The sequence below is a fragment of the Notamacropus eugenii genome, chromosome 4 (assembly GCF_028372415.1).
Source record: "Notamacropus eugenii isolate mMacEug1 chromosome 4, mMacEug1.pri_v2, whole genome shotgun sequence".
NCBI classification, from domain to species: Eukaryota; Metazoa; Chordata; class Mammalia; order Diprotodontia; family Macropodidae; genus Notamacropus; species Notamacropus eugenii.
Window position 1 is genome coordinate 76,886,640 of NC_092875.1, and position 19,453 is coordinate 76,906,092.

General features: G+C 45.4%; 1 protein-coding gene across 2 annotated transcripts; it reads left to right on the forward strand.

Moving 5' to 3' along the window:
* On the forward strand, positions 1-19,144 carry PALM3 (paralemmin 3). Of its 2 annotated transcripts, XM_072602136.1 has the most exons (7): positions 1-183; positions 8,735-8,783; positions 10,120-10,200; positions 10,491-10,618; positions 11,248-11,332; positions 15,616-15,661; positions 17,225-19,144. In XM_072602136.1, exons 1-7 carry the CDS (start codon positions 128-130, stop codon positions 18,775-18,777), a joined length of 1,998 nt encoding a protein of 665 aa, XP_072458237.1. In that variant the 5' UTR covers positions 1-127; the 3' UTR covers positions 18,778-19,144. The 2 variants fall into 2 exon arrangements, with proteins under 2 accessions (XP_072458237.1, XP_072458238.1); XM_072602137.1 differs by lacking the exons at positions 1-183; positions 8,735-8,783 and adding an exon at positions 8,803-9,718.
* Positions 19,145-19,453: the final 309 nt, after the last annotated feature.

Sequence of the window (19,453 nt, forward strand, 5' to 3'; positions counted from 1 at the left end):
TTCCTTCCGCCCAAACCAGCCTGACCAGCTCTCCTGGTGCCCGAAGCAGGCCCCCCACCCCCACCTGTCGTCCCCAACCTCTCCGGGCACCTGCTGCCCCTCTGAGTAGCCCAGCCCCACAAGCAAGATGGCCCTACAGAGCCAGGGTTTGCCCCCCAGCGGGTGGACCCCAGCAAATCCAATGTAAGTACCAGGGCTTGGGAGAGGGCATGGGAGTAGAGCAGCTCCAAGGGGTAGTTTATCTCGGCTGCATTGAACAGTTGGAGGGGGTGTTGTAGAAAGAGCACTGACTTGGAAGTCAGAGGACGTGAGCTTCAATTCCAGATTGACCGCTGACTCAATATGTGACCTTGGGCAAGTCACTTAACCCTGATGGACCCTAGTTCTCTCATCTGTAAAAGGAGGGGCTAGACTAGATAATTTCTCAAATCCCTTCAACTCCAAATCCTATGACCCCACCTAGCAAGGGGGCAGTTCCTCAGGACAGCACCTGCCCCCTGGTGGAGGTCACAATCGGTCCCAGCCTCTGGGTTCCTGACCAAAGGGCCCCCCCCCACCCCCACTCAGTAGGAATATGACAGCCCTGAGCTGCCATTTTAAAGGAGACAAATGCTCCAAACCTGAAGCATGCATTTGTCCCTGGGAAAAAGAGAAGACTCTTAGGCCCTCCTAAGATCCTTCCCCTTTTCTTGACTCAGATGCAGACTGCTCAGGAGTCACATGGGTCTTGGGGGCAAAGTCTGGGCTGAAGGTGGGAATGTAGCCCAGCACTGCAGGACAAGGACCTTTGAGAAGGGAGGTCAGTGAGGTGAGAGGGGATACCCCAACCCCGGCCCCTAGAATTCATGGGACTCCAGATAGACAAGGAGCCCAATGGGAGTTGTGAGGCATGAAAAGCAGTAATGATAGGAAGAACCCTGAATTTTGGAAGAAGAGAAACTATATTTGACTCTACACTTACTGGGTGTATGTCATGGGACAGGTCATTATTTGTCTCTGGGAGTCAGTTTCCTCATTTATAAAAAGAGGGGATTGAGTTAGCTGATCTTTACTATTCATTGAAGCATTAAATCCTATAATAATGTATAATAATCCTATAATAAACTGAGTTATTCATGGATTTCTTGGGCCCTTCTGCCTATATTCCCTGGCCCTAGACTGAATGCAGCCAATAGCTCCTCTCCCTTGACCCCTCAGCCTCTTGACTCTTGGTTGGGGGTACAGGGGAGGGCACAGAGCTAGAGGGTTCCAGGAAGGACTCCTCCAAGCCTGTCGAACCCCTGGATCTGCTATCTGCATTATTCACTATCTAGAAACCTAGTTGCTAAGCAACAGAGAACCTGATCACCCCAGTAGAGAACTGGCAGGGGAGATCAAGTCCCCAGGGAGAGGGCCCCCCACAGGGACCTACCTAAGAGGAAAGGCAGCTCTTCTGAGAAGGCCCACCCCCTCCTGCCTCAGGCTACCCCACCTGAATATAACCTGGAGGAATGCAGCTAGGGACCCCATCCTGAGAAGCCATTTGATCTGTTAGAAAGAACACCTCATTAGAGTCTAGAGACCTGGGTTTGAACTGCATATCCACTCTTTACTGCTTGTGTGACTTTGAGCAAGTCTCTTTCTTTAGGAGGCCTCATTTTCCCTCCTTGTAAAATGCAGGGGGAGTTGAACTAGGTTCTCTAAAGCAAGGGTCCTTGGCTTGTGTGTCCTGGACCCCTTTCTCAAAATGTTTTTAAATGCATAAGATAAAATATGTAGAATTATGAGGAAAATCAATTATATTGAAATAAAGATGTAATTTTTCCCTTTCAAGTTTCCTCCCCTGAAATGTATCCATGGATCATGCACCCCAGTTATGAACCCCTGATCTTGAAGGCCCTTTTTCAGCTACAAAGTCTGTGACTGCCCCCAAGGTGCCAACCTTCCTAAAGGAGTCAGTTAAGGACCTGGTCTCCTTTGTCCTCCAGAGCTTACTGGAAAGGAATCAGTCAGTGACTCCCTATATACCCCTTGGAAGGTGCAGCCAAGTTCTCAATCAAGAGAATAAGTATGGTAGACTGGAGTATGGAATTTTGAATCAAAAGGATCTGAGTTCGAATTCTGACTATTACTAGTCACCAGCCTCAGTTTCCCCATCTATAAACTTAAGTGTTTGGACTAGATGTCTTCTAAAGCTCCTTCCAGCTCTAAACCTTTGGTGCTAGACCGTGGACATTCCTAGAGAGAAGGGAAGAGAGCTTCATCCCACCCTTCCCCACCGGCCTTTGGCTTCTAAGGGTAGGGGAACAAGCCATCTCTCCAAGTTGTCATGGTGACAGCAGAGGTTTGGTTCCCTTGAGAGGAGGAGAGGGGGTGTATACAAATCCACAAGCTTATCCTGTAAAAGCTGGTCAAGATCAAGGCGTAGTTCCTCAGTGTCTACAGTCCAGGAAGCAAAAAAGGCCATGGGAATGGGGGGTAGGGCTTCTTCACCTTTAGGGCTCTGAACATCATGCCAGTGATATTCCTAAGACCTAGGAGTGCCACAGAGTAGAAAGAGCATTGTCCTTAGAATCAAAGGATTTTGAAACCCTGGCTTTATGTAAGGACATATTTACTGGGCATGTTACCTTGGTGAATGTACCTCCTGACCTCAGTTTCTTTTTCTAAGAAATTAGAGAACTGGACTGAACTATTTCTGAAAATCTTTTCAACTCCAATATTCTCTGATTAGAGGGTTTATAGCCAGAATGAACCTCGAGATTATCCAACACACTTTCATTTAAGCTTGTACTGGGTACAGGTTATTGTGCTGTGCACCATGGATACCAAAATGAAAAATAGTCCCTGACCTCAAAGAGCTTACTTACATTCTCCTGAAGAGGTACAACAAGTCAGTCAGTGGGTCAATAAACATTTGTGAAGCACTACTATGTGCCAGGCACTGAGCTAAGAGCTTGGGGTACAAAGAAAGACAAAAGGCAGTCTCTGCCCTCAAGGAGCTCATAGTGTAATGGGAGAGGCAACATACAAAGAATGTGCAAATAAGCTATATAGTGAATACATTAGAAATCATAAGTGGAGGGAAGGCACTAACATGAAGGGGACCTGGAAAGCCTTCCTATGGAAGGTGAGATTTTAGCTGGAAGTGAAAAGTATGTACATGTTGAAGGAAGAAGAATTTTAGGATCCCAGATTAAGAGACAGAAGCAACCTCAGATGTCATCTAATCCAAAAAATGTCAAATTCAAATGGAAACTGGGGCCATTGAACAGTACATAAAGATCCCTGAAAGTCACATATTGACTTAGAAAATCACAAATTAACATTATCTGTGTTGTATTATATTTTTCTTTATTTCCCAATTATATTTTAATCTGATTTGACCTACTCTCAGAAGCATTCTGGGCCCTGTCTAATCCAACCTCCTTTTTTTTTGTTTTTTTTTTTTTTGAGGGACCTGAAGCCCAGAGAGGTTAAGGGAGTTACCCAGCAATACAGGGGTAGTAAGTGGGAGAATCAAGTTTCAAACAAAGGTCCTCTTATTTCATATCCAGGGTTCTGTCCACTGTACCATACCCAAGAGAAACTATACTGCTTTACTACTGGATTTACTATAGAAGGCAGGACATGAACTGAGCTTTGAAGGAAGGTTGGGATTTTAAAAGATTATGCTGAAGAGGGAATGTATTTCAGGCATTTGGGACAGGTGGTGCAGTGGTCCTGAGAATGGAGAGAGGAATGAGCATTAGGCTAGTTTGGCTAAAACTTTGTGGGTGAAAGGCAGAAATCAGAAATAAGCTTGGAAATGTAATCTAGGGGAAAAATTGTAAAAAGTTTTCAATGTTAGACTAAAACTTTGTATTTTATCCTAGAGACAACAGGGAGCCATTGAAGAGTCTTGAAAAGAGAAATGTCCTGATCAGATTTGAGCATATAATTTATTCTCTATTTATATTATTTAGTTACATTATAACAGATAATCTATTATATTATTGTATTATACTAACAATAGCATTGATATAGGACTTTAAGGTTTTCAAAGTGCCTTAGAAATATTATCTCATTTGATCCTCACAACATCCTTGAGAGTCAGGTGCTATTATTATCCTCATTTTACAGATGTGCTTGTGATTTGCCTGGAGTCACAGAGCTAGTAAAGCATCAGAGACTGGATTTGAGCTCAGAACTTCCAGATTCTAAATCCTGTGTGATATCCACTTAACTAATGGTTATTCTGTCCCTGTATGGTTAGAGTTGAGGGCAGTACATACTGGAAGCCATGAATTCAATTAGGAGGCTGTTGCAATAGCTTAGATGAAAAGGGATGAAAGCCTGAACTAGTCATGGGAGTGGAAAGATGTAAACAGATATGAAAAGAGTTGTGGAAGTAGAGACAAAAAGACTTGGCAACTGACTGTTTAAGGAGGATGAGGCAGGAGGGAAGAGTCAGGGATGCTACTGAAGTTGTGGATCTGAACGACTTGAGGGGAGAAGGAAGAGACTGAGTTCCTTGTGTACATGTTATGCCTGTGGGACATGGGGTGGGGGGTGTCCTGCAGACTGGACATAAGACTGGAGCTTAGGTGAGAGACTAAGGCTGGATATATAGATCTGGGAGTCATAACTGAACCTATGGGAAACGATGTAATCACTGAGAGAGAGGGGATAGAGAGAAAAAAGAGTAGGACTCAGGACACATCCTTGAAGGACACCAATGGTTAGGGATGGGATATGGATGACAATATGAGCATAGGAAATGGCAAAGAAATCAAACAACCATGCTTGTTTTATTTTATGAATATTTTGCTGTTACTTAAAAAAAAAGACAAGGTGGTACCGTGAGTAAAGCACCGGCCCTAGGGTCAGGAGGACCTGAGTTCAAATCTAGTCTTAGAAACTTACTAGCTGTATGACCCTGAGAAAGTCACTTAATCTTGATTGCCTCCCAGAAAATAAAATTTTAAAAAAGATGGGTCCTAAAAACTCTCCCTCTCTCTAATAAAACTCTCCTTTGTAACAGAAAAGTATATTTTGAGAAAACAAACATTAATCATATCTGATGCCATATGCATCCAAGTTCATCACCTGTTTACCAGAGGGATAGATGTTTCATGATCAGGTCACTGGAGTCAAGATTTGGTCATTTCATTGATCTAAGTTCTAATGTCTCCTAGTTCCTTTCCTTTCCTTTCCATCATCGTGGGCATTGTGTATAATATTGTTCTGTTTTTGTTTGCTCTGCCCTGCATCAGTGCAAGTAAGTCTCTCCAGCTTTCTTGGAATTCCTTCCTTATTTTTTGTGAGATAATCAGTAAATAAGCATTTATTAAGCACTTACTGTGTACCAGGCACTTTGGCAAATGTTGGAGGTAGAAAGACTGTCAAGGAGCTCACATTCTAATGGGGAGACAACATGTGAATTATAAGACAGAGAAAGAGAGAGAGAGAGATGAAATATAATCTCAGGGATATATATAATCCTTGTAACTATATGATATATAACAAACATAAGCTTTGTAACTAGTAAGATCAAAAAAGCCTACTATAGAAAACGAGATTTAAGCTGAACCTCAGAGGAAGCCAGGGAAGCTAGGAGCCAGGCACTCTAGGCTTGTGATACAACAAATAAAAAGGTAGAGGGTCAGGAGATGGAGCATATTGTGGAGAGAAGAGCATGGAGGCCCATGTAGCGATACTGTAGTGTATGTGGAGGGGAATAGGGTGTAACAAGTCTAGAAATATAAGAAGGGGCCAGATTTGGAAGAGCTTTAAATGCCAGCAGACTCTATATTTGATCCTCAAGGTAATAGGGAGCCTCTGGAATTTATTGTGTAGGTGGGCAGCTAGATGGCACAGCCAATAGAGTGACATGTCTGGAGTCAGGAAGACTCATCTTCATGAGTTCAAATCCAGCCTCAGACAGTTAGTAGCTGTGTGACCTTGGCCAAGTCACTTAACCCTGTTTGCCTCAGTTTCCTCATTTGTAAAATGAATTAGAGAAGGAAATGGTAAACCACGCCAGTATCTTTGTCACAAAGAATCAGACACAACTCAACAGCAACAAAACACTTTAGGAAAATCACTTTGGTAACTGAGAGGAGGATGGCTTGGAGCAGGGAGACCAGTAATAAGGCTATTGTAGTATCAAGTCCTGTACCAGAGTGGTAGTTGTGAGAGTGAAGAGAAGGGGACATATGCAAGAGATGGGAAGGTAGAAATAACAAGGCTTGACAACAGATTGGATATGTGAGATGAATGAGAATAAGTCCGCGATGACGTGTACCAAGGATAGCCTGTGTGCCGGGGAGGACAGTGGTGTCCCTGACAGTAACTGAGAAGTCTGGAAGAAGGGAGAGTTAGGGGAGGAGGTGATGAACTCTGCTTTAGACATTTGGGATTTGAAATGCCTATGGAATATCCAATTCAAGAAATCCAGAAGACAGTTGGTAGTTGGAGTTGTGTGACTGTAGCTCAGCAAAGAGACCAGGTAGGAATTGATAAATAGATCAGAAAATCATCTGTACAGATAGGATCATTGAGCTCATGGGAGCTGATGAGAAAGAATAGAATGAAGAGAGAACAGAGGCCAGGATAAAGACTGGGGAGGCACTCATGGTTGGTGAGAGTGATGATGAACAACCAGGAAAGGAGAGACCAAGCAGTGATCAGAGAGACAGGAGAGGAATTGGGAGAGAGGTCTATGGGGAAAACCCAGAAAAAAGGGATTCTCTAGGAGGTGATCTACAATATCAAAGGCTGGAGGATGTTAGATTTGACAAATTCATTCAGTGGAATGATGAAGTCTGCAGATAGATTGCAAAAGGTGTAGAAGAGCATGAATCAACAACAGGAAATAGAAGCACCAAGAAAAGGGGAGGAGATATAGGAAATGATAGCTGATGGACATGGTATAGTCTAATGAGGGTTTAATAAGGATGGGGGTGTATTTGTAGGTGGAAGGAAAGAACCAGTAGATAGGAAGAGATTGAAAATAAGAGAGATCGGAGATGATGGGGGGGGGCAATTTGCTGGAGAAGTAGTTAGAAGACAAGATAAAGGGTGCATGTAGATAGGTTGACTTTGTCAAACAAAGTAAAGGGCCACTTCTTCATTCAAGATCAGAGTAAAAGAGGAGATAAGGGAGGGAATCTCAGTGAAGTGAGATGAGAAGGAAGACAGAAGGGGAATCCATCAGCAAATATCTTCAATTTTTTCTTATGGCAAAAAATATTCTATTACATTCCTGTATTACAATTTGTTCATCTATTTCCCCAATGAATGAGCTTCCACTTTGTTTCTAGTTTTTAATGAATACAAAAGTGCTGCTATAATTATTTTGTTATATATAGGACCTTTCCCTCCGTCTTTGACTTCCTTGTGGTATATACTATACCTAATGGTGATAATGCTGGGTCAAAGACTATCAGTTTAGTCATTTTTTTCTTCAACTCAATCCCACAAACATTCATTAATGTTTTAAAAAATAAATTGTATTGATATATTTTTATTTTTTATAACACCTACCTTCCTCAAGATATCCTTTACCTCTGGCCAGTTATCTTTTATAACAGAGCATAAAAAAGAGGAGGGGGAAAATATAACAAAAAAAAAAAAAGCCCTTACATGAAATAAAGTCTTGATATCATGTGGAGTATTCCACACCCATAGTCCCCTACCTCTACAAAGAAGGGAGGGAGACATATTCTCAAGTCTCTTCCTTGGGGCCAAGCTTGGTTAATTTCATTGCATTTAATTTCAATGATTTTGTTGCTGATTTTTTCATTATTATGCTTTTAGTCACTGTACATATTATTTTCTTGGCTCTGCATACTTCATTTTGCATCATTTCCTTTGTCTTTCCTTCTTTCTCTATATTCATCACAGGCATAATTTCTTACAGCATACCAGCATTATGTATCACCATTCATTTAACCATTCTCCAAATTAGGGGCATCTACTTTGTTTCCAATCTTTTGCTATACTACAAAAAGTGCTCCTATAAACATTTTGATGTCAATAGGGGTATTCTTTTTGTTGTTGATCTCTTTGGCGGTAGATACCTAATAGTGCAATCTGTGTCCAAGGTGTAGACATTCTGGTCACTCTCCTTCGGTATTTCCAAAGTGCTTTTTCCCCAGCTGGCTGGACCACTTCACAGCACTACCAACAATGTATAGTGTGCCTGTCTTTCCACATAACCCCTCGAACCGTAATTGTTTCCATCTTTTGTTTTCTTTGACAACTAGATGTGAAGTGAACGTTCAGCGTTCTTTTGCTTTGCATTTTTCTTATTGGTAGTGAATTGGAATATAATTTTTTATGTGGTTCGTTGATATTCCCTCATTTGTTAAAGGAAGAAACTGATGCTTAAAAAGTTTAAGTAAATTGCTCGACATCACAACTAGAAAGTATCCAAGCAGGGAATCTGGGTCTAAATTCTGTGACCCCTCCCTCCACATCCGATGCTCTTTGTACTATACGTTGCCCTTCCCGCCTGTAGCTCTGACCAGAGTAAGAGATCGACACCCCAGATCTCCGTTCTGATGTCCCAAAGACCAGGCAGGAGAAAATAGTCGAGGCGACCTTGGCTAGTTCCTGGGCACCCTAAGCAAGGCCAAGACTCAGAAGAAATGTCATTCAGCTACGCGGAAAGGGTAGGGGTTGAGGGCATGAAACTCTCCCATCTTACATCTCCCGACTCCTCCTCACCTCCCTCCAACCTCGCCCCTACTTTCTCCGTATCTCTTCGCAGGCCCATGGTCGAGAGCGCCCTCTACCGTCAGCGGCTGGAGGTCATTGCTGTAAGTGACCGGGGGCTCTCTGGCTCCTCTCGCAGGCTTTGGGAACAGTTCGAACCCTGCTCTCTGCTTCCCTCCGTGAAGCCTGCCGCCATCCCTGAGTCTGGGACTGCAGCCTCTGCCCGAGCCCCGTCCCCATTCCCGTTCCCATGGGGCTCTGCTCCCCATCCTCTTCTGGGGGAGGGCTGAGGCTGGACGGACTCACCTCTGGAGCGAGAGAGCAGTGCCTCCGGCCCCAAAGTACCCCCCACCTCCCAACCCCCCAAACCTCCATCCCCTTTCTTCCAATCTCCTATTTCTCTTTCCTGCACCTCCAACATCCTATCTCTCCATTCCCTGATCCTCCCATTCCATACTTCCAGGTTCCCTGTCCCCAGTTCCTCATCTCCTGTTTCCTTTTCCCCAAACTCCATCTCATACGCTGTCCTAATCCTGTCTCTCTATCCCGACACGCAAACTCCTATCTTTCCACACTTTGATTCGCCCATCCTCTCAAATCCTCTTCATCCTTTTGCCCAGGTCCCAGTCCCTCATCGAGCTATACCCTACTTTGCTCATTCTCCCGTGCTCTCCCTCTGTCCCCATTTCTTTTCTGAAGGACCCATTCACAGTCTCGCCACTCCCTTCTCTCCATCCTTCTGTGCTCATCACCGAATTTCCTTTTCCCCTTCCGTCCCTTATCTCCCGATCCCCTGATCTGCATTTCTCCCAGTTAGTTCTCTGTTCCTCATTCTCCCCTTTTCTTCATCCCCCCACCCTCCTGTCCCCCATCCCCCGTTTCCATCTTCTCAGTCTCCCGCCTCTGGCAGAGAGCCGCAGGATCCGGCCCCGGGGCGCGGCCAGCACCACCCCTTCCCCTCTCCCTCACCCCCGCCCTCCCTTGAACTGCTGAGTCAGCGCCTCCAGACCACCCCCTTCTTTCCCCGCACCCACAGCAGGTCTCAGCTCCAGACAGTAGGGGGTGGGGGTCTTTCCCTACTCCACCTCTTCCCAGAACCCGAGTAGGACTTCCCTGTACCCTGCCCTGCCCCTCCCTCGCCCCCAGCCCTAGGCATCTGGGTTCCAGGCATCCCAGGGGAGCCCCTCAGAGGCAGAAGGAAAGGAGGGAGCCCGAGAGGGAGGCGCAGGCTGGAGCGATCCGTTGTCCTGTGTCCGCCGGTCTCGCTAGGCTGGGCTCTGCTAGGCTCCACGGGGCTGAGATGGGCTAGGCTGGGCTGGGCTCTCTCCCTCCTGGCCAGGACTGGGTTGGGTTGGGCTTTCTTCTGGACCAGGCTGGGCTGGGCAAGGCTGGACTTCTCCGCTGGGCCGCCACAACCCCGACTTGCTTCGCTCTGAGCAGGAGAAGCGACGACTTCAGGAGCAGATCTGCGGAGCTCGGAGGGAGCTAGAGGAGGAAAAATTGAGAGTGCAGCGACTAAAGGTGGGGCGAGTCCGGATGGTCCCAGTCTGAGGACACCCAGTGAAGGAGGGCAATAGTGGAATGTCCCTACCTTCAAGGGGTCAACGAGAGAGGGCATAGGTGGTAGGAGCAATAGAAAAAATATCCATCCCTGTGGGAGGGGGCCGTGAGAGAGGGGGTGTGTCCCAGTCTAGGGTGGGATATCTGGGGAAGGGTCTGTGGGTGAGAATAATCTGTCTCAGTCTGGGAGGGTAGGGTGGCTTGTCCAATCTTGGACTGGGCTCTCACCTCCCTCTTTGCCCTCCCCCAAGAGGAAGTCCCTGCGGGAGAGATGGCTGATGGATGGGACAGCTGAGGGACCTGAGCCAGAGGCGGATCCCCATTCCCCCCAGGGCCAGGCCCAGGCCAGAATTCAACACTTGGAAGACAGTCTGTTCACGTAAGGGGCTGGGGGGAGAGCTCTGTTATTAAGTGCCCACCTGGCCCTTGGGTTCCTGTTCACAACTGGGCCCTGCCCCTTCCTATGGAAGATCAGAAATAGTGAGGTGCATTAAAATAGAATGTGAGGCTGTGGGCTGGGAGTCAGCTTTGCCACTGACTACCTTGGGCAAGTCCCTTTCCTCTTCCTTCCCTTCCCTCCCCTTTCTTTCTCTTCTCTTTCCTTCCCCTTTCTTCTTTTCTCTTTCCTTTCCCTTTTCCTTCCCTCCCCTTCTCTTCTCTTCCTTTCTTTTTTCTTCCCTACTCTTCCCATCCCTTTCTTTCTCTTTCCTCCCTTCCCTTCCTTTTTCTTCACTTCCCTCCCCTTCCCCTTCCCTTCCCTTTCCACTCCTACCCTTCCATTCCTTTCCTTTTCCTTCCCTATCCTTTACCTCAGTTTCCTCATCTTCAAAATGGGTTGGATTGGATGACCTCTCAGGGCCATTCATGATCCTATGAAGGCAGGCTCTCTGAGGCTTGGCTTTGGGATGCTGGGGAAGAGAGGCTGGACACTTGGGTCCCATGGTGGGGTGGAGGGGGGAGGTGTTGGGAGACCAGATTCCTGGCTTCCAGTAGCAACTTCTTCCCCAGACTGCAGTCACAACTCCAGTTATTGCAGAGCGCATCGACAGGTGCCCAGCACAAGACTTCCGCCTGGCCCACCTGGCGCCGACAGGTGAGAGGAAACAGGGTGTAAAAGATGTCTATTCTTTTCAGGGAGGAGAGAAGGGGTAAAATATCCCAGGTATCTACTAGACTGTGTCCTTTGAACAGTAATGAACAGGTAGAGTGGAAAGAGCACAGCATTTGATTTTTCTACTAGTAGCTATGTGACTTTAGGCAAATTGTTTCCCCTCTCTGAGCCTCACCTTCCCAACCTGTAAAATGCATGGGATGATCAGAAGCCACAAAGATCTAACTAAGCTAGAAAGATAGGTAGAGATAAATATAAAGTCTTGCCCTTGGGTTCAAAAAATCAACTTCAAAAGTACAAAATGGAGAATGCCAGGAAACAGGATAATAGTTTATCAGAAAACAATCTAACAGTTTTAGTGCACAGCAAGGTAAAGACTAGTCAGCAGGGAAGTCCAGCAGCCAAAATAGCTGATGTGATTTGGGTTGCACGGAGAGAGATATAGTGTCTAGAAACAAGATAGTCTTACTCTACTCTGCTCTGTTCAGACCACAGTGTTTCAGTTCTGGGTAATGAATTCTAGGAAGGTCATAGATAAACTCTAGATCACCCAAAGAGCAACCAAAATGGTGAAGGGCCCCAAGATAGTACAATATAAAGACTAATTGAAAGAACTGGGATGTTTAACCTGAAGAACAATAGACTTCAATGATGTGCCAGTCAGTATTTAACAACTGGTTGTCCAACTCTGTGTGTGTACAAACACACACACATGTATATGTGTATGTATGTGTATATATATACACATACAGGCACTACCTACAACTCTTAAATTTACTGTCAATTATTAACATTTCTCCATAATTTTCTTAGGACTAGAAATCAACAAAACAACAAATCAATAAATCAATCCCCAATTTGTAGCATTTGCCCATTTCTGAGGTATATATGTTCGTCAGCAATTAGCTTTCTAGTTACGCTGGTGTCAGAATCTCTCTGCAGGTATAGGGTCTTCAAGTACTTGAAATATGAAGAAAGGATTAGACTTGTTCTGGTTTGGCCCTAGAAGAAGAGGTAGGAGGTTGAAGGGAGGCAGATTTCAGCTCAGATGTCAGGAAAAAACTTCTTAACAATCAGTTATTTAGAGGTGAAATGAACTGCTTCAGAGGAGCAGATTGATGCTCACCAGGGATCTTCAAAGACTGAATGACTACTTCTCAGAGATGATATAGAAGGGATTCCTCCAGCCAAAGCTGCCTGTTCTTCCTTCCTCATCTCACATCTCTCAGACATCTTCCCCCACTCACTCTTCCTTCATCCCTCTCTCACATGAAATCACCTTTCTCCTTTCCAAGGTACAAGTCATCTCAGTACATCATATCTTCTCCAACAGAATGCCCTCTCTATCACCTCCAATCCTTCATTAATCTTCAGTCTTTCCCCATCTACTATTTGCTTCCCTGCAGCCTACTATACTGAGTTTTCCTCCATCCTTCAAAAGCCCTGTTTGATGGGCCCATCCCTACTTTCATCTTATATCTCTCCTTTCTTTCATGGCTAAACTAAAGAAAGCTGTTCACAGTTGGTGCCTCCACTTCCTCTCCTCTCATTCTCTTCTAAACTCTGCAGCCTGACTTCTAACACCCTCATTCAACTGAAACTCTTTTCTCTAAAGTGACCAATGACTTTTTGATTGTCAAATCTAATGGCTTTCTCTTGGTCCTCATCTTTCTTGACTTCTCTGCAGCTTCTTGATACTGTCACTCACCCTCTTCTCCTTGATACTATCTTCTCTCTAGGTTTGCATAACACTATTCTCTTCTGATTTTCCTTTTATGTCTGACATCTCTCTCTCCTGACTAACCATGGATACTTCTCAATGCTCCCCTATCCTGTCTTCTTCTTCTTATTATTATTTTTCTTCTTCTTCTTCTTCTTCTTCTTCTTCTTCTACTACTACTACTACTACTACTACTACTACTACTACTACTACTACTACTACCACTACTACTACTACTACTTCTTCTTCCTCCTTCTCCTTCTCTTTCTCTCTCATCTTCCTTGATGATGTCATCAATGTCCTTCAATTATCATCTCTATGATCTATAATATTCTTAGATCTATTTCTCCAAATCCCAACCTCTCTTGACCTCTGCTCTGGCAACACCAACTGCCTATTGGTCATCTTGAATAGATGTCGTATAGTGTCACACTCAAGTTGTCCAAAACTGAACTCATTATCTTGCCCACCCAGTTCTCCAAAACTGAACTCATTATCTTGCCCACTCATTTCTCAACCTTCCTAATTTTCCTGTTACTGTCAAGAGCGCCATCAACTTCCCAGTTACCCAAGTTCACAACCTACATATCATATTTGACCATGCGATCTCTCTCAGTATCTATCGCCAGATACTGTTAATCCTACACTCTATTCCTCAAACATGATTCCATACATTTTTTATTGGCTATCACATATGCCCAATATGCTCTTGTTGCTTGTCCTATAGCTTCCAGCTTCATTCAAGGATCAGTCAAAATTCTACCTTCTGCAAAAAAGTCTTTCCCTATCTCTCTCAATGTTAGTGCCTTCCCTCTGAAGTTATCTCCAATTTGCCCTAAATATTGGTATAAACAGGGCAACTAGGTCACTCAGTGGATTGAAGGCAGGACTATGAGTCAGAGAGTTTGACTGAGTTTGACTCTTGCTTCAGACAATTACTAGTTTGTGACAGGCCAGTCACTACTTCCAGCTTCACTTTTCTGTAAAATGGGAATAATAAAAACACCTATCTTACAGGCTTGTTGTAAGGATTAATTGGAAGCACATAGTTGTTTGTATGTGAACTAATGTGAGCTCCTTTAGGGATAGAACCTTATTTTAGTTATCCCCAGTGTGTGATGCAGTGCCTGGAATACAGTAACACTCAGTAAGTGTTTGTTGACTTGATTCCTTGGAAGTGTCTTCAAACAGAGATTCTGTGGCGCTGACCACAAAGATCCCCTCCATCTCTAGATCCTATGGGTTGATTCAAAGTCTAGCCAATGTTCTCATGCACAGGTCAGATTAGTAACAGATACAGGAAAGGCTACAAGAGTCAGAGAAGGGAAAGGTCATTGGGTAGGTCAGGGAAGACTGTGATGATCAATCAATAAGCCTTTAATGAGTGTCTACTAGGTGCCAAGCACAGGGCTAAGTGCTAGAGATAAAAAGACAAAAGTATCTGTACCCTCATAAAACTTGCATCCTGATGTGAGGAACAACAGGTAAGGCTATAAGTGCCTACAGATATTGACAAAATGAATACATAGAAGGTCTGGCAGAGAGAGCACTAGCACCCAGGGGAATCAGAATGTCATCATGGAGGAGGCCATGCTTGGGTGGAGTTTTGAGGAGCCAGCCAGTTAATAGGCATTTATTAAGGGTCCACTATGATCCAGGCACTATACTGAGTGCTGGGGATAGAAACAAAGCTGGGACTTAAGATGATCCCTTAGAACTTGGGGAGGGTTCTAAGTTCTTAATTTGGATGGGCAGAAGTAGTAAAGCAGAGTAGAAAGAGCCCAGTAGAGACTGAGGACCTGAGTTCAAGTACTAACTGACATTTATAATTTCTGTGGCCTTGGACAATTCTCTCTCTGGATTTCAGTTTCTTTATCTAGAAAAGAAAGAAGTTAGGTTAGATGACATCTAAGCTCTATCTGTCTCTCTGTCTCCATCTGTGTATCTCTGTCTCTGTCCCTTTCTGTCTCTCTGTCTCTGTCTCTCTTGATCTTTCCCTGTCTCTCTCTTCTCTCTCTCTCTCTCTCTCTCTCTCTTTCTCTCTCTCTCTCTCCATCAGTCTATCTCCTCTGTCTTTCTCTGTGTGTATGTGTGTTTGTCTCTCTGTCTCTCTCTCTGACTCTATGGATCAAAGTCACTTGGTAAGTTGACATGGAGGAAAGGTTATAGAGAGAACACCAAAACCAGTGTGTTCAATCCAGAGGCTTAGTGTATGAAAACAGGGAGGGATGAAGCTGGAAAGACAGGTTGAACCCAGAAGATGGAGATCCTGAATGCCAGCATGGGGCGGGGGGGGGGGGGGGTTGAAATTTATTTCAAATCAGTGGAGAGCCATGAAAGAGAGTCATGATCAAAATGAGACTCTAAAAGATGAGCCTAGTGGTCTTGGTAGGAAGAATTGAAAGGAAAAAGACTAGAGAAAGAGAAATGAATTAGGAGGCTACGAATGGTCCAAGTGAGAGGAGATGAGGTGCACAATCAGGGGAAGGAGGAACCAGGGGGAAAGACCAAGTTTAGCTACAGGGTTCTCTCGGTTTCACTCTAGGTATCCCGATCTCTCTCTCAGACTGCCATGGAGCCAGGCCCTGAAGGTGAGTGTCTTCATGCCTCTTTTTTGGGGAGCCACTTTGGGCTTCAATCCCAGCTGACAGGGATTAGAGTTCCCCTAAGATCTGTCCATTGCCTAAAAAGCCCAATAAAGGCACTGCTGGTATACTTGTCAAATTTGTATATTACACCAAGCTGAGAAGGACAGCAAACATGCTGGACAGTTAAAACCCCAAAGGATTTCAACAGGCTAGAATGATGAGTTTGTTCTAATAGAATGGAATTTAATAAAGAAAAATGTAAAATTCTATATATGAGTTTTTAAAAAATCAACTAAAAAAATCAAGGATGTCAAGACTTGGCTAATAATAGCTAACACACACACTGAGCTATTGTTAAATGTTTGACAATTGGATTCCAGGAAAAAAAATATTCTCAGAACACCTTTAAATTTAATCTGCATTATTAACATGAGCTCAATCACTTTCCTAAGTGATTTCCTACTCACTTTTGTTGAGTAGACACTCAACAAAACAATAAATCCAGCCCTGATTTATAATATTTGCCCATTTCCAAAGTATGAATGCTCACACTGAAAATTTAACAGCCAGCTTTCTCAAGCCAGTTTTAGACGGCTCCAGAACACCACTAGATCTATATGACCCCCACATATGGCACTATTTAGACAAAGTGTTTTCTTCACAACAACCTGGTGAGGCAAATAATGTGACTATTATTATTTTCATTTTAAAGATGATAAATAAACTAAGGCTTAGAGAGATGACTTATCCAAGATCACACCCCCTAGTAGTAAGTCAGAGGCAGAGTTTGAACTCAGATCTTCAGGATTTCAGGTAAATTCTCTTTCTACCACCCAGGGATGGATAGGATCTAGGGTATTAGTGGATCTATAAGCTCAGAATGAGTCAACAGGGCAGCAGACTTGGAAGTAAAAAATATTCATGTAATTTTAGTTTGCATTAATTGAGGCTTAGGTCAAGAATGAGAGAGGTGAGTGTTCTCCCAGTTTTTTCTCCTGGTGTCCCTGGCCTTTCTCCTGATCAGACTACATCTAACACACTGTATTCAGTCCTGGGCATTGCATTTATGGAAGGGCATCAGCAAACTAGAGAGGAACCCAAAGAGGACAAGCAGTATGGGTAAGAGGACTGGAGACTGTGCCACACGAGGGCTGATTGGAGGAATTAGAGACACTTATCCCAGAGAAGACTTTAAAGGAAAATGAGAGCTATTTTCAAACACTTAAAGAACTTATATAACAGGGATCAGACTTGTTCTCCTTGGCTCCAAAGAGCAAAAAAGGTTAGAAGAAAAAACTGAAAACCAACACCTTCTTAATGATTGGAGCTATCCAAAGTGAACTAGGTCCTCCCAGGAGAAAATGACTTCCCCATTACTGAAAGTCCTCAAGCAGAGGCTGATGACTGTTTACTTGTCAAGGATGTTTTAAAGGGATTTCTTATTCAGGTACAGCTTGAGTTAGATGCCTTCTGAAGTCCTTTCTCAACATAAGACTCTGTGGAAGGCAGGAGCAAATATCATGTTCCTGACTTGCCCTTTAGGTCTTCCCCACTTTCTGCTCCTAGGCAAGGAAGATCTTGAGAAACGAGCCTCCCTACCTGTTATGCCAGCTGTTTCCATGCCGGATCCCTCTACCTCAAGGATCCCCAAGGAATTGGAAGGAGAGGCAGCCACAAGTCCCCAAGCGCCAAAGGAAGAGGAGGTATCCACAGCAGATACTATCGAGGCCAATGGTCCCTGCTCAGCACCCATCCCTGTGGAGGTGGAGCTGACACAGAATCAGGTGGACCCAGCAGAAGACAGAGGTCCAGGAACTGGGGATGGGGTGGACAGCTCCAAGGAAACAGTCCAGAGACCAAGCATAGTAAAGGTGGAGTGGGATGGGCTGAGGTTCCTAGAGGAAAGTGCCAGGGAGGCCCCCACATGTACAGAAAAGGGAAAGGGAAAAGAACAAGAGGTTGAAGAGATAGTCTTAGAGGTGATAGGGGATCACCAGGTAACAGGACACCCAGAGCTTCCTGAATGGATGACCAAGGACAGGAGAGTCCAGGAGGTGGAGGAAACGGTTCGAGAGGCAATGAAGAGCCGGTCAATGATGGAAGCCCCAGACCTTCCTGAGTGGGTGACCAAAGACAGGGGCATTGTCGAGGTTGTATGGGAGGGACTGGGGGGAACTGATGGCAGTGATGTGGGGGACTTAGAGGAGATGGCTAGAGAGGACGCAGCAACAGGTAGCCCTGCTAGCTCAGGGCTGGAGTCCAAAGGGAAGGGCCCTGGGGGGAGTCCTGAATTAGGAGACCAAGGAGAAGGCTCCTTCATCTGGGTGGAGAGAGTACTCATCACTGAAGACTGGGAGGAAGTACTAGTTGAGGAATCAGAAGGAACTGCCAAGGAATCAAAAGACAGTGAGGCAGGGGAAAGTTTGCAGCTGAGGGAAGAGGAGGAAGGGGAGAAAGAACAGCTAGGAGCAGAGAAAGAAGGGGAAGAAAAGCATTTGGAGACAGAGAAGCTAGGGTCAGAAGGTGAGACAGAGGAAGTCTTTCAGAAGGATGAAGAGAGAGAGGTACATACAGGAGCAGAAGAAGTAAAGGGAGATGAGGAACAGCTGGGGGAAGAAAAGGAAAGGGAGGGAAAAGAACAGGAGGGGGCAGAGGAGAAAGCAGGGGGAGAGAAACAGCTGGAGGCAAAGGAGGAAGCAGAGGGAGAGAAACAGCTGGAGGCAGAGGAGAAGGAAGAGAGAGAAGACCTGGGGTCAAAAGAGGAGGAGGAAAAGGGGAGGGAAGGAAGGGTAGCAAAGGAAATGACCACAGAGAAGGGGCCAGACTATGAGGAGAAAGAGGAGCCGGAACAGGAGATGAAGCAAGATACCCAGAGTGAGGCGGGCCCAGGACTGCAGGCTGAAGAGCCCCAGGCTCCAGCCCCCTCCCTGGAGCAGCTCCCAGCCCCTGAAGCAGGGCCCCCAGAACGCCAGCCCCTGCTGCAACCAGCCATGCGCACTATGAACCCTGCTAGCCGCCCCGTGCCCACCTATGCACCTGCCCAACGGGCTGAGCCCCCACCTGACAGTGAGCAGGCAAGCGGCTCCAAGCAGACATGCCAGTGTTGCGTCGTGATGTGAGCTATCCCTACAGCCAGCCGAGAGACCTTCTGGAGGCAGGGGGGAGCCTAGGGGTGTGAGGCTTCCCCCTCCCATCCTTACCCTGACCCAATCAATCTCACAGCTACCTCGCCCTCCCTTCCACCCTGGGTGCAGTCACAGGGAGGTGGGGGGGGCCACTGTCCAGCCCAGATGGGTGTTGACAGAGGGCTTAGGCATGGGCCACCACACCCTCAGCCCAGGCAGGACTCTGGAGGTCCTGCTGCCCTTTCGGCCCTCACCCACTGCCTCAGCGATCCTGGCCTTTCTCCTTTTCCTCTCTCAGTCCCAGGCCCCAATGATGCCTTAATACTTGAAAATAAAAAGGAGAACAGAATGACATGGAGAACTCTGGATTTGGGCTCATAGAATCTGGGTTCAGATTCCAGCTCTGTGACTCACCACTCTCTGTATGGATCAGTCCCATCCACTCTCTGGGTCTCGGTTTTCTCACTTATAAAATGAAAAGGGTGAACTGATTGACCGCTAAGATCTCCTTCCAGCTCTAAATCATGGTGATATCACAGTATGGCAGAGTCTCCTACTCACTAGTCACTTGGGTCTCAGCTTTCTCATTTGTAAAAGGAAGTGAGTAGACTAGGCTATCTCCAAAGTCCCTTCCCGATCTGAATCTTTGGATCTGTCATCAAGGTGCATA

Coding starts and splice junctions, on each gene's coding strand:
- PALM3 (XM_072602136.1), top strand. CDS start 128: ATGGCCCTACAGAGCCAGGGTTTGCCCCCCAGCGGGTGGACCCCAGCA. Junction 184..8,734: donor TGGACCCCAGCAAATCCAAT/GTAAGTACCAGG, acceptor ATCTCTTCGCAG/GCCCATGGTCGAGAGCGCCC. Junction 8,784..10,119: donor AGCGGCTGGAGGTCATTGCT/GTAAGTGACCGG, acceptor CGCTCTGAGCAG/GAGAAGCGACGACTTCAGGA.